Genomic DNA, 11,717 nt, shown 5'->3' on the forward strand with positions numbered 1-11,717 from the left:
CGGATTCTCTTATGAGCTCTGAATGAAGTGGTAACTTTCTAAGGAAACACTTGGGAAATTCTGTAGCAAGCCCATTCATGAAAGTTCCAACAAAGCTACAAACCATGAAAGCATAACTAATAAAATAATAAATCTGTTAGAAATTCGTAAGTGTTAATGGGTCATCAAGCCAGTGCCTAAGGATGTCCTTACTTTACAAAGATAGGCATTAAGGAGGTGAGACCCTATTTGCTTGACATCTGGGAATTTTTTGTGATTGATAAAAAGTAAAGTTGCCTTTCAGAAAGTTGAAAGGACCCAGAATTTAAATTTCTGATGCAAGACTTAAGAGAATAAATTACATTTCAAATACCTTTCTTGTTTGGGTAGGGGTCAATTATCAGTTGGATTACATATTTTTTACCTTATAAAAATTCTATCATAGCATATAGTCTATTTCTTTGCTGAATTCATCTGTCCTGCAATGCTTATGGGAGCTACAGAAGTCAGTTATAAAAGATGAACTACACATATTTTAGAGTCAAGTTAATTTTGTAGCCACAATTAAAATTCTAAAGATATTATATATGATAGGACTTACCATGGTAAGAACTTGGACCACAATAAGTGTCTGTTGAATGGGTAAATGCATAAGCATAAGAGAACATTAACTTTATCTCACATAAATATTTGAAACATAAATTGTATTCTTAAATATTGACTCAATATTTTTAACTCAATATTTTCTTATTCTTTTGTATTATAGAGTTGCCTCAGGTTCTATTTTTTGTTGTTATTCAGAAAATATATAATCTCCTAAAATAATTCTGTATTAAGAAACATTTAATACATGCCTAATATGTGTGCCACAGTCTGCCAAGCATTCTGGAAAATGCACAGAAGTTTCAAATTCTACCCTAGAGGAGTTTACATGGTATTTAGGAAATATGCAAAGAAGAGATAATAGGAGGTCAATTATCAATATAGTGCCAAAAGTTTGGTGGAGACAATTCTTGCCTGAGGAGTTTAGAAAGATAAAGTGTGATACAGGAGGTAAAATTTGATCCAGTCTTGGAGAATAAACAAATTTGAGTAGGCAAAGAGGAGGAGAGGCCATTTCAAGTTGGTAAGCCAATATGTGGAGGTGAGAATGATTAAAGTACATGCAGAGATAGGTCAGTGGTAACTGTTTTTATGGCAAGTGAAGAAAACCCAAACCAAACTGGCTTAAGCAAAAAGGAAATTTATTCTTTCACATAACCTGACAGGTCCACAGGTTGGGCCTGGCTTCAGTGATGGGTGGATTCAGCACTCAGTCAAAGCCTGGTTTCTCTCCATCCTCAACTCTGCCTCCTTGTGTTGGCTTTAGTCTTGGGCTTCTGGTGGTACCAAGATATGAGAAGCAGCTCCATCAAAATTGGGACTCACTGTAAATGTGAAGTCCCAGAGAAAGTGTCAATGTGTCCTATTGACAGGGTGGGGTGCACCTGCCCTGAACCAGTTGTGACTATAGGGGAACGCAGTGAGCTCAGGTGCACTCCTGGGTCACAAGCTCACCCCTGCCCCACTCCCAGGGTTCTGGGTAAGATCACCTTCACTGGAATCAGAGAGCATAGGATTGGGGAGGTGTCCAAGGGAACTTAAGCTTTGTTTAACCATAGGCAGAGTAAATGATGCCATGCTAGAAAATCAAGTGTCTGATAGAAAGCGATAATCAGTCTACTGATGTCATGGGATCATTTTGAGTCATTACAGGAAATAGACACTAGAAGTTTTTATCGTAAGCACGTAGCAAAGACAGGGCAAGGAGTTGGACTTTATGAGGAGTTATAAATAAATTGGACCTTGTGGAAACTGACCTCTCAGCTGTGTGCAGGATGGAGTGGGGATGGGTGCTCCAGGGAGAAGCAGACAACCTCTGTTGTATTTTCCCATATTTCAAAAGCAACAGAGTCCATAGAATAGCTATGGTGTGCAATGAACTGTGCAAAGCACAGAGAAGATGTCCAAGACTTGATCTTGGTCCTCCAAAGAGTCCACGCTGTGGCAGGAAAAACAGTTAATTAGAGTCACTTATGGTGTAGGCAGCATGTGCAGTGATAGCAGTGCTAGATTGTGATGGGAACAGAAAACAAAGAAGTTCTTAAAATAAGTTCTGGAAGCAGAGTGAGCAAGGGCCCAGGGAGGAGAAAACTGTGATGCCCCTGGAGCATCTCTGAGAGCAAGTCAGTTGGGAGCCTTCAACATTAGTTACAGCCTTGGAGAATATTACAAGGACCTGGGTGGATAGGAAACTGCATCTCTGTCATCAGACCCAGGTCTTCCTAGAAGTTTACAAGCCCCCAAAATTAGAATGGGACCACACACACAGGGACCCCTGCTTGCTATTCCGAAAAGAAGTCTCTCTGATCATCAATGCCTGATGGCTTTTGATGCCACCTGTGGTCACCATCTTCTCCCCAGCTCACGTGGGTGGGAAGGGAGAAGGGGTTAACTGATGGAGTGCAGTGACTCCGGTTCATCCTGCTTCAATAGACTTCAGAGCAAATTGTGCAAGAGAAGAACTGAGTTCTGTTTCTAGTTAGTGATACAGTATGTCAAGTCTTTCTATGTGCCTGGGCCTCAGTTTCTTTGCCTGTAAAGGCAGAGCATTGAACAAAAATGCTTTTAAATCCTCCTTCAACTCTAGTGTCCATAAATCCAATAGAGACGACCACCGAACCCTTATTCCATGACACGTGCTCATGACCATGATATGTTTCCAAGAATAAGTGCCTTGAGGATACGGGGGAACAGTGCACCTGGGAGCTCAGGTGCATTTGAGTTCTCATCTACAGAGGTGAACGCTCAGAAAGCTACTAACTAGGGAAACAGGCAAGAGTGGCGGAACTGACTGCCTCAACAGGGGCAGGGCAAGGGCTCTCCAGGCAGAGGGACAAGTGAGGAAGAGTATATGATTGTCCTTGGAAGGATTTTCAGAAATAAAGGTGAAAATGAGGATATTGGAACCATGCAAGCATGAGCTCAACATTAAGTGCCATCAACTTCTGCATACACTGGACTATGGTATGCGTGGAGAAATGGCATATTTCAGTGGCTGCAGCCAAGGGTGTAACTTGGAGTAATTCAATAGATTATGGGAAGATGAGATAAATATCAAGAAGGTACCAGTGAAAGTGAGGGAGGGAAAGCCCTCTGAGTAAAGTTCTAATCTGGGCTTTGATTGCGTTGCTTTCCTCTGACCTGCAGTTATTCGATTTTACAACAATATCTTGCATCAAATTGTAAAGAAAAGAAGAACACCTCACATTTCTGGGAGTCTTGGTTGTGTAGAAAGCCTTTGCACATCCAGTTTTCCCCTAGCAGCTCTATAAGGGTGGGAAGGAATTATTCTTGCTCCTTATTTAACTGGTGCAGGACCTGAGTGAATGATTCACACAGCCATGTGCTGGCCATGGTCAAGGCAGGAAACAAAATTCCTGACCCCAGCCCAATGCGCCTCCCTTCCCCACAGCTGACTGCCTCTGTTCACAAGTCAGGATTCAGTCCAATGCCAAAGACTCTTTTTCTTTCTCAAGAAGGTGGAAATAGAAAGATTTTTTTTTTATGGCCAAGGGAAGAGTTTATATTACCCTTGGATTAACTACAGAATGTTTTTTATGTAAGGCAGACTAAATAGACATCTGTTTTTTTACAAACATTCAACTCTACACAAACAGAGCATTTTCAGTTTGCTTTGAAAGCAAAATACCATGTGTTGTAACTTTACAATGTTTTAAATACAGTTAGGAATTTGGGTTTATGATGCCGAAAATATCATAAAATCAATGGGTATAAAACCAAGAACTATATAAGGGTCCTTAAAAATTCAAGAAGTAGAAGAATCAAAGGTAGACATTTCAACGACCCAGTTATTGAATCATTGTATTAACAGTCTAGTAAAACGAGAAAGGAATTATTAAAGTTTATCTCCCTTATTGGTTTGTAACACTGTTACTCAGTGTGTGGACAGTTTTTAAAGTAGAGCAGTTCAGCCTAACGAAGCCATTTACTGCCCTGATTCTACACACTGCCTCTCTTTCTCTCTTTATTACTTCATTTTGGAACTTTGATTGCCTATTTTAGATCTAAGATTGCTCTAATGCTATACCGCAATTGTATGAGGGGCTTAGTTTTCACTTTGTTCTCAGAACCAGGCTTGCTATAAATTTATCTCCGTTCTTTGAAGAAGGTAACAGTAAATTTTCAAGAGGGAAAATGGTGGTGTATATCCCTGTAGAGGAAAAGTAATCTCTTAAAAGCAGAAAACCTCCAGGCTACGTCCTTTTTAAGAGGGATTTTCAAACAAGAATGCCTTCAACTTTTATATGTGTTCTATATTTTTCTTCAGACTTTGTCCCTGCTCTTCTGCTTTCTGAGTAAGGTTTCCCTGTAACCACCCAGTTCCTCCCACTCCCATTAAATCTGTGATGAAGTCATGCTGCCCCCATGCTGATGTCGTAATAACTTCCAGAGCTACAGGCCGATCACACAATCAGGAGGTCATCTGAGGTTTCCTCAGAGACCTGGAATTGGAATAGCTACGGAGTCGAATCTCGATTTCATAAAACTACCACATACTACGATGAAAATGAACTTTGTAGAGTGAAATCGTGGGAAGGTTTCCATCTGATTTCATTGCATTCAAAGCAGTATTCCATTGCAGGCATTGGTTTCATTAAAATTAAACCAATCAATCCCAGAGATTCAGCCACGCTCCCTCATCAAGGGATAATAAGATGACTTAGAGTGAGGAGGTAGCACAAGGACAGGATGAGCTTGTGGTTCTGTTTGCAGGTCTGGCAATTGCATCACCTTTCATCTTTCTTATGGAACCACCCTGAGTTGCAGGGTTGATCCAGGTGGCCCATGGCCTTTCTTACTTGTCACACACACACAGGACTGGGGCTCCCGTGTACGTGGGGGGTTCTCTGGCCAGCCTAGGAGCCACCAGGGGGAGATAGATGTGGAGCTAGCAGGAGTCTGGGCAGGGCTGGGGAGAGGCCAAGCCCGAGACATCATCCATCCTGCCTGTGCCTGCTGATGTCATGACCAGGTCCCCTAAAGAGCTGGACTTAGGGGGAGCCGAGAGCTCCTTCAAGAGGGGTGACTGTTGTCAACAAAAGTGAGCTATGATGGACTTTAGGTGAACTCGGCTAGTGCACTTTTTCCAACCTCAGAAAGTTCTAGAGTGTGTTTTGCCATTTCCCTCGGCCTAATTGTCCTCTTTCTCATTTTATGCCCCTGCTAGACCACCGCTCTTGATAAGGAGAGGCAGGTTTTCCGACGAAGACGCCACCCGGATGTGAGGAGCCGGTACAAGGCGCAGCCAGCTCCGCCGGAACTCAACTCGGAGTCGGAGGACTACTCCCCCAGCTCCTCCGAGACTGTTCGCTCCCCCAACTCGCCCTTTTAATGAGACCCTTTCACTCAAAGCCCCGGCTTAACCCTTTGAGACTCTGAGATTTTTCCCCCCTCCCCGCCAAATTTCTGTAAAAACAGTTTCATCTGATCTATCTAGCACTCGATGCTTGAATGGCAGAACAGAAAGTGTGTTTTCAGGTATCTTTGTAGCGTTCTCCCTCTACCGAATGACACGATGACACGTGGTGATTGTGAAGATGGTAATTTGCTGCTAACAGGGTCCTCAAAGGGTTAAGGCTAATTTGCAATTTTTTTTTTTTTTAAACATAGAAGCAATGAATGTTTTCATCAATCCAGCTAGGATCTGCAGTAGGTAACACAGCACATGTTAACCCTCTGAGTGCATAGAACTTGATCTCGAACCCTCGTTGGGGAATTTTTCGGGCCTTTGCATGTATACTGCACACACGTTTCTTGATTTTGCTGCGGATCAAGGGGTGTTGTGCGACCCTGAAATGGCCAGGCAAGAAGGACATCTAGAATGCTATCTAGAATGCTCTCTTACTTGTCCTTGTCTGTAGGTTTAGAACATGGCAGATTTCTAACTCTGGGAAACGTACCCCTCTTTCTTCTTCACAATCCTATTAAGAAAGGGAACTTTTCTCATTAGAGATAACGACTGTGTCAGCCGCAGTTGAGTCCTGCGTCCCAAGTGGAGGGAACGGGGGTTTGTGGTAAACAGGAAGGAGATGAGGTCCCCACCCCAGCTGTCTCCATGTGAAGATGTGCTGATCCTGCCCCAGAAATGCTGCTTCCACATCAGCTGCTGCCAGTGCCAGCACAGACCCTCAGGGAATCACCAGGGCTCGTCCTGTGCGTAGTGAGTGAGGGTCTGTCTGCTCAGCGTCAGACATCTACAGGAAAGAAACAACCGGTGGAAAAGAGCAATAAATTGCCAGGTGCTCTAGAGGGCTGGCATTTCAAACAGAAAGAGGAAACAAGATCCTGTGCTTTTTGTCACCTGCTTCTTCATGCACCGTGGTCATCAGTGTGCACTCCACATATAGTATGAAATCCATGCAGGAGAGCTGGGGCCCGAAGGAGCTAGAGACAAGTGCTTTGCATGGTGGCCCAGGAGAAGGCACAGTGGGAACACAATCCAGAATGTTCTAAAAATGGGTAAGAACTGGTGGTGCACCTTTAGGTTACCTACGTAGTCTCCCCAGAAGAACAGGATGCAAGACCTACACAACAGCCCTGAGGATAAAACTTCCATTCCCTAAGATGATTTTTTTTTTTTTTTTTTGAGACAGGATATTGCTCTGTTGCCCAGGCTGGAGTGCAGCAACATCATTATAGCTCCCTGCAACCTCAAACTCCTGGGCTTAAGTGATCCTCCTGCCTCAGTCTCCCAAGTAGCTGGCACTACAGGCATGCGCCAGCCTGGTGACCAGGCTGCTCTCAAACTTCTGGTCTCAAGCGATCTTCCCAGTTCTGCCTCCCCAAGTGCTAGGATTACAGGCATGAGCCACCACGCTCAGCCTAACCGCTCACCCACGACTATGCACCCTGATTTTTTATACCACTGTCTTTAGCTATCCAGGAGGACATATTGTCTTTCTGTCTTTGGGCCAAGTCCTGTCTGAGACCTGTATTTTCACTCCTGTTACCAAATCTATTTCCCTAGCCCTGTGTCTCCAGGCCTGAGTTTCTTCTGGAACATACTGGATTTCAGAATGAGAGCTCAATGATTCTGTAAGTTGCTGCACTGCTCAGAGAGGACTATCCCAGGCTGTCTTGGAGGCAGGTGCCCATCTCAAACCTACGCCTACGATGTGCTCAGCTCTGTGATCCAGGAGACAACCAGGGAGTGATGGTCTCACGAAAGTTGCATCTGGATGGCTGAACAGCACTTCTTTTCTCTGTTTTGAATACACTTTAATATCTGAGAGTCTTGAAATTTCTGAATGGTCTTTCTATACTCAGTTCTTTACTTCCAAATGCACATTGATCTTCAGTTGCTGCTTTTTTTTTACTCTTCAACCCTTAAACTATGGTCTACATGAATATAGATTTTTAAATCACAACCTGTCATTACCTTTTCAACACAGCTTCCCAAATTTTTTGCTCTTCCACATTTAGGTTTATCTCTGTGCTCTGTGTTGTCCTGACATGTAAATAGTAATACCATTTATTGAGAGATCCCTCCCCCCTTTTAGAGTGTCCAGAAATGATTACACACACAAAATCACAAAGTAGCATAAATCAGCAAGTTAGTTGAGTTGTTTTGGGAGGCAGGGGCACAGAACACCGGGAAAAGCTTTGGTGTGGAAGTCGATTCCATGTTATTAATATAGTAAAGGACACTAAACTAGTCAGAAATTAACTGCTTTCTGTAGAACTATAAAGCAAAGTACTATTCCAGGGCTAAGAAGTGGCTGTATAGCTTGGCCTTAATTCTAAATGTGTGAAAAATCCTATGGGCAGAGACCTACCTGCAGTAGATTGTCATTTTCCTTTCTTTTTCGGAATTATTGCCTTTTCTGTGGGCATTAAATGTATTGCCGCAGCGTCAAGTGTGCTGGACCTACAGTAGTGCAGGGCTCAGGCCTCTTCCCGTCAACACGTAGGGGGCTCTGGACCGTGTGAAGCTGTGGAGTGTTTCTCAGCACACTGCAGAGGGGCAGCTCGGAAGAATGCCGGGCCCATTCAGCATGGGGATCCCAGCGCACCACTGTAGAATTTGAGTGATCTATGCTGAATAAACAGTGGAATGTGACCGGTCAAGTAGAAATACTGAGTAATCACATGGAATGCAATCTCGCCAACATTAAGCTACCAAGATATCCTGAATGTCAGAGATGTACTCAGAGGGTTAACAGACAAGCACAAGGCATGCTGATTACGTTGGTGTATCCAGATTGCTTTGCTTTTAGACAGTCAGTGCTTTCTAATTTTTTTTTTTCTTGACATTCTTGGGATAGTTCAAGTTTGAAATAATTAAGTGGTGGTGTTCTTTAAGGAATTTCTATAACCAAATTGATCTTATTTTTGATTTTGCTTATCATAGAACAAATATGTACCATTATGGCAGTGTATCTCTGTAATTATCGATTTAATCATCACCACAAGTGTTTCCATATTCTCCCTCCCTCCCCCCCAGGTATTTAATATAGCTCTTATGGTGGTAATCTGGTGATGGGGACTGTCTTTCCTTTGCTGACACCTGACCAACCATATGGTATTTTCAAGGAGGATTTTTACTATTTCATCTTTTCAGTTTGATAGTAGACTAGTTAAGGAAGAACTCCTTCATGACTTTCCATCGTGTAAATCATCTTTGTAGATATGCGTTCATATGAATGAACACAACTCCTTCTTGACATTGTAGCAGAAATCATTTTATTCATCATGATCAATGAATATGTGAATTTGCTCCAGATCGTTAGAAGGAACAGTTAAGATTTCAGTCATCGAAAATGTTTTTACCGTAGCCCTCATCTAACTTACACGTGGTGCATATTAAAATGAGCAGAGAAAAAAAAAATGTGAATAAACTGCTGAAAACACTTGGTGTTTTGTATTCAATGAGACCTTCCTGGAACTTGCTCAGCACCCCCATGGGTAGTGGTTAACAGGCCCGTCAGATATTGTTGAAAGAAAGCAATATATCCATGAATGAAGGCTAAAATTGCAATCCTTTACCCTTTGAGTCATATTTCAGTCACAAACAAAAGAAAAGAAAAATTGGCTTACAGGGTCATGGAGCTACCGTAGGACCAAGTCTCAAGCACATTAAATCACCGTTGTTTGCTGGCCAATGGCGTCCATTAGACAACTCTATCCCTCGTGCTGAAGTTTGATTGTGCTGAGGGAGAGCTTTCCTAATATTACTGCGTTGCCCCTAGCCCTTCTCTGGGTAAGGATCTGTCAGCATTTCCATGATAAACTCCTATTCTCAAAGGTTTTTAATTTGACCATAAAAATGTGCCCCAGGCTGAAGTTTGCTATACAGGGCCTGCACCCAGGAGTGAAGGTTCACTTCCTTCTCTTGCCAACTTCTTCCCAACTCTCCCAAGAAAAGAACAACCAAAAAATCTGGTATGGCCCCCAAATTCTGAAATTGTGATTTCAGAATTTTGGAAAGCACCAAGATCCAAGATGTTAGTTTTTATGTAATTATTCATTAGGGGCATGTGGGTGGCTTTTTTTTTTTTTTTAATTTAGTGAGTCACCTAGCATAGATTGTCGATAACATACCTTCTCTATAATCTGGAAGGCATTACTTTTTTAAACTGCTACATGATTTTTTTTTTTTTTGGTCCAAAGATTTTTTTTTTAAAAAAAAACTGGAAGTTGGTCAGTTCAAAAGTCAGTCTTCCCCACATGTTGTCTGCCATTTCCATTAAGAATTTGGGAAAAATACTCTCAAACCAGACCCTTACCTTGCATGCAGTTTAGAGGGTCAGATATGTGCTTCTTTCGGAGATACAGATTTCCTTATTTAATTGTCAAATGTTATGAAGCCATTCTAGTCTGTTGGGGAAAATAGCGATTAAAAGCACTTCCAAATGAACAATTTTGTCAATTCAGATATGATAAGAGCATAAAATAACACACTCTACGCTTCTTTTGCATAAAGCCAAATAAATCATCGAAACTTGAGGACGCATTAAACATTTGATCACTGCAAATGTGCTTTAAAAATTGGCTCAATGGTGCTTATACATGAAACAGTGACAAATGGGGTCCCTAGGACTGTCAGAAGGAATCTTTAGTTTGTATGTAATTACATACTTGAGGAGGAGGTGCTTTTAAGCCAGTCTTTTATTTTTTAATCATCTCAAATATGCAACCATCCATCCAGTAACATTAAGGGTCGTAAACTGGTGGGAAACAGGAAATTCAATGTAGAGACTTAGAATGCCTCTGGGTGAAGTAGTTTTTTTTTTTTTTTTATTATTCTATTTTATTATTTGTTTGTTTTTTGTTGGGCTTCTGCACTGAGGCTGTGGTGATCATTTTTCAGCGAGCAAGCTTCTAACTGGCAGGTGTTTTGATCATGAGGTTTGCAATATCTTGCCTGTGAAGACAAATGAGAGATCTCGTTTCATTTTTTTCCCCCTAAAGAAAGAGCAATCTGTAAAATTAAACCATCCTTGTAAATTTCCTTAATATTTGTTTGTGGCTAACTAAATCGAGACCCTTAATGTTGCTTTAATGTAAAATTGTATATTTTTGTCTGTGATATACTTTCTTAATTTAGAGTAATAGTTCTAAAGCCTTCACTGTTGCTACTAAAAGAAAGTAGAATTTTTAAAATGATGATAAAGATGCTATGATGTCAATTCATTCTAGTCCAATCAAATGTGGTAAGAAAAAGTCCTTGAATAGTTCTCTGGGGACAATTTCTCACTTGCCATTGACATTAATCTTTGGTGTATTCTCAGAAAAAATAAAAAGAAATTGAAACTGGTCCAAGGTTATAGTCATCCCGGATAACTTTAAAAAAATTTTATTAGGAAATTAATAATAGCCTTTTTCATTCTGGCTGAAAGAAAATTATTAAAGGATTAGTTGAGTGTGAAATTAAATAGTATTTTGCTCATGCATACTAAAAAGGTGAGCTAGGAACTTGATGCATTTAAACAAGTTTCTGAAAGGTTTCAACTTGGCGTGAGAAAAAAAATTCAATGTTTCCTTTGAAAATACTGAATTTATCACTTGCTGCATGGATCAGATGGCACAGGTTAATCTTTGATTTTTAGAATCCTAATGAAATAACTTTCAAACAATTTGTATCCATGATTCAAGGTGGAATGAGATCCAATTTTTGCCCTAATCTTTCAGCTTAAGATAATAAATGTAGGTTAATGTGGAATGAAATCATCTGTGATATATTATGTTCATTTATCAACTGAGCTTTTTTGATGTTGCCTGTTTTTATGTAAAACATGTTCTTAAAGTTAATAAAATAATAGTACTTGGTGTATGAACTACTACATAATATGCTAGCTGCGGGGTCCACTCCTCAGTTCCCTTTGCCATAATGGAGTAAAATCTCGTTTTCGTTCAATTCATAATTGACACATTCAGTTCACGAAGGAATATCCCAGCTGTGTTCTTGGGGAGAATTCCCTCTATGCAAGACTTTAAAAATTAGTCATGCGGTCGAAGTGTAGCTTTCCCACATGTCCTCCATAGCACAGTGTGTATTTCATGAGCATAATTCAAAAACAACTATTCCAAAAATGTCCCTTTTCATATATTACCTTCCTGCCTGGGCCAGTGACTTGGATAAACACAAAGAAATAAAATACCATTCAGCCCTATTT

General features: G+C 41.0%; 1 protein-coding gene across 3 annotated transcripts in view; it reads left to right on the plus strand.

Annotated features, from left to right (window-relative positions):
• DCLK1 (doublecortin like kinase 1) overlaps positions 1 to 11,370 on the plus strand; it is a 322,579-nt gene extending 311,209 nt beyond the window's left edge. For 2 of the 3 annotated variants that reach the window (XM_012748079.2, XM_076009485.1), the window contains one exon: positions 5,270 to 11,370. In XM_012748079.2, the coding sequence (XP_012603533.1) occupies positions 5,270 to 5,434 (165 nt within the window). In that variant the 3' untranslated portion in view covers positions 5,435 to 11,370. The remainder of the gene's footprint in view (positions 1 to 5,269) is intronic. The other variant, XM_020290423.2, reaches the window with a different exon arrangement.
• Positions 11,371 to 11,717: the final 347 nt, after the last annotated feature.

This window comes from Microcebus murinus, chromosome 13 (assembly GCF_040939455.1).
Source record: "Microcebus murinus isolate Inina chromosome 13, M.murinus_Inina_mat1.0, whole genome shotgun sequence".
Classification (NCBI taxonomy): domain Eukaryota; kingdom Metazoa; phylum Chordata; class Mammalia; order Primates; family Cheirogaleidae; genus Microcebus; species Microcebus murinus.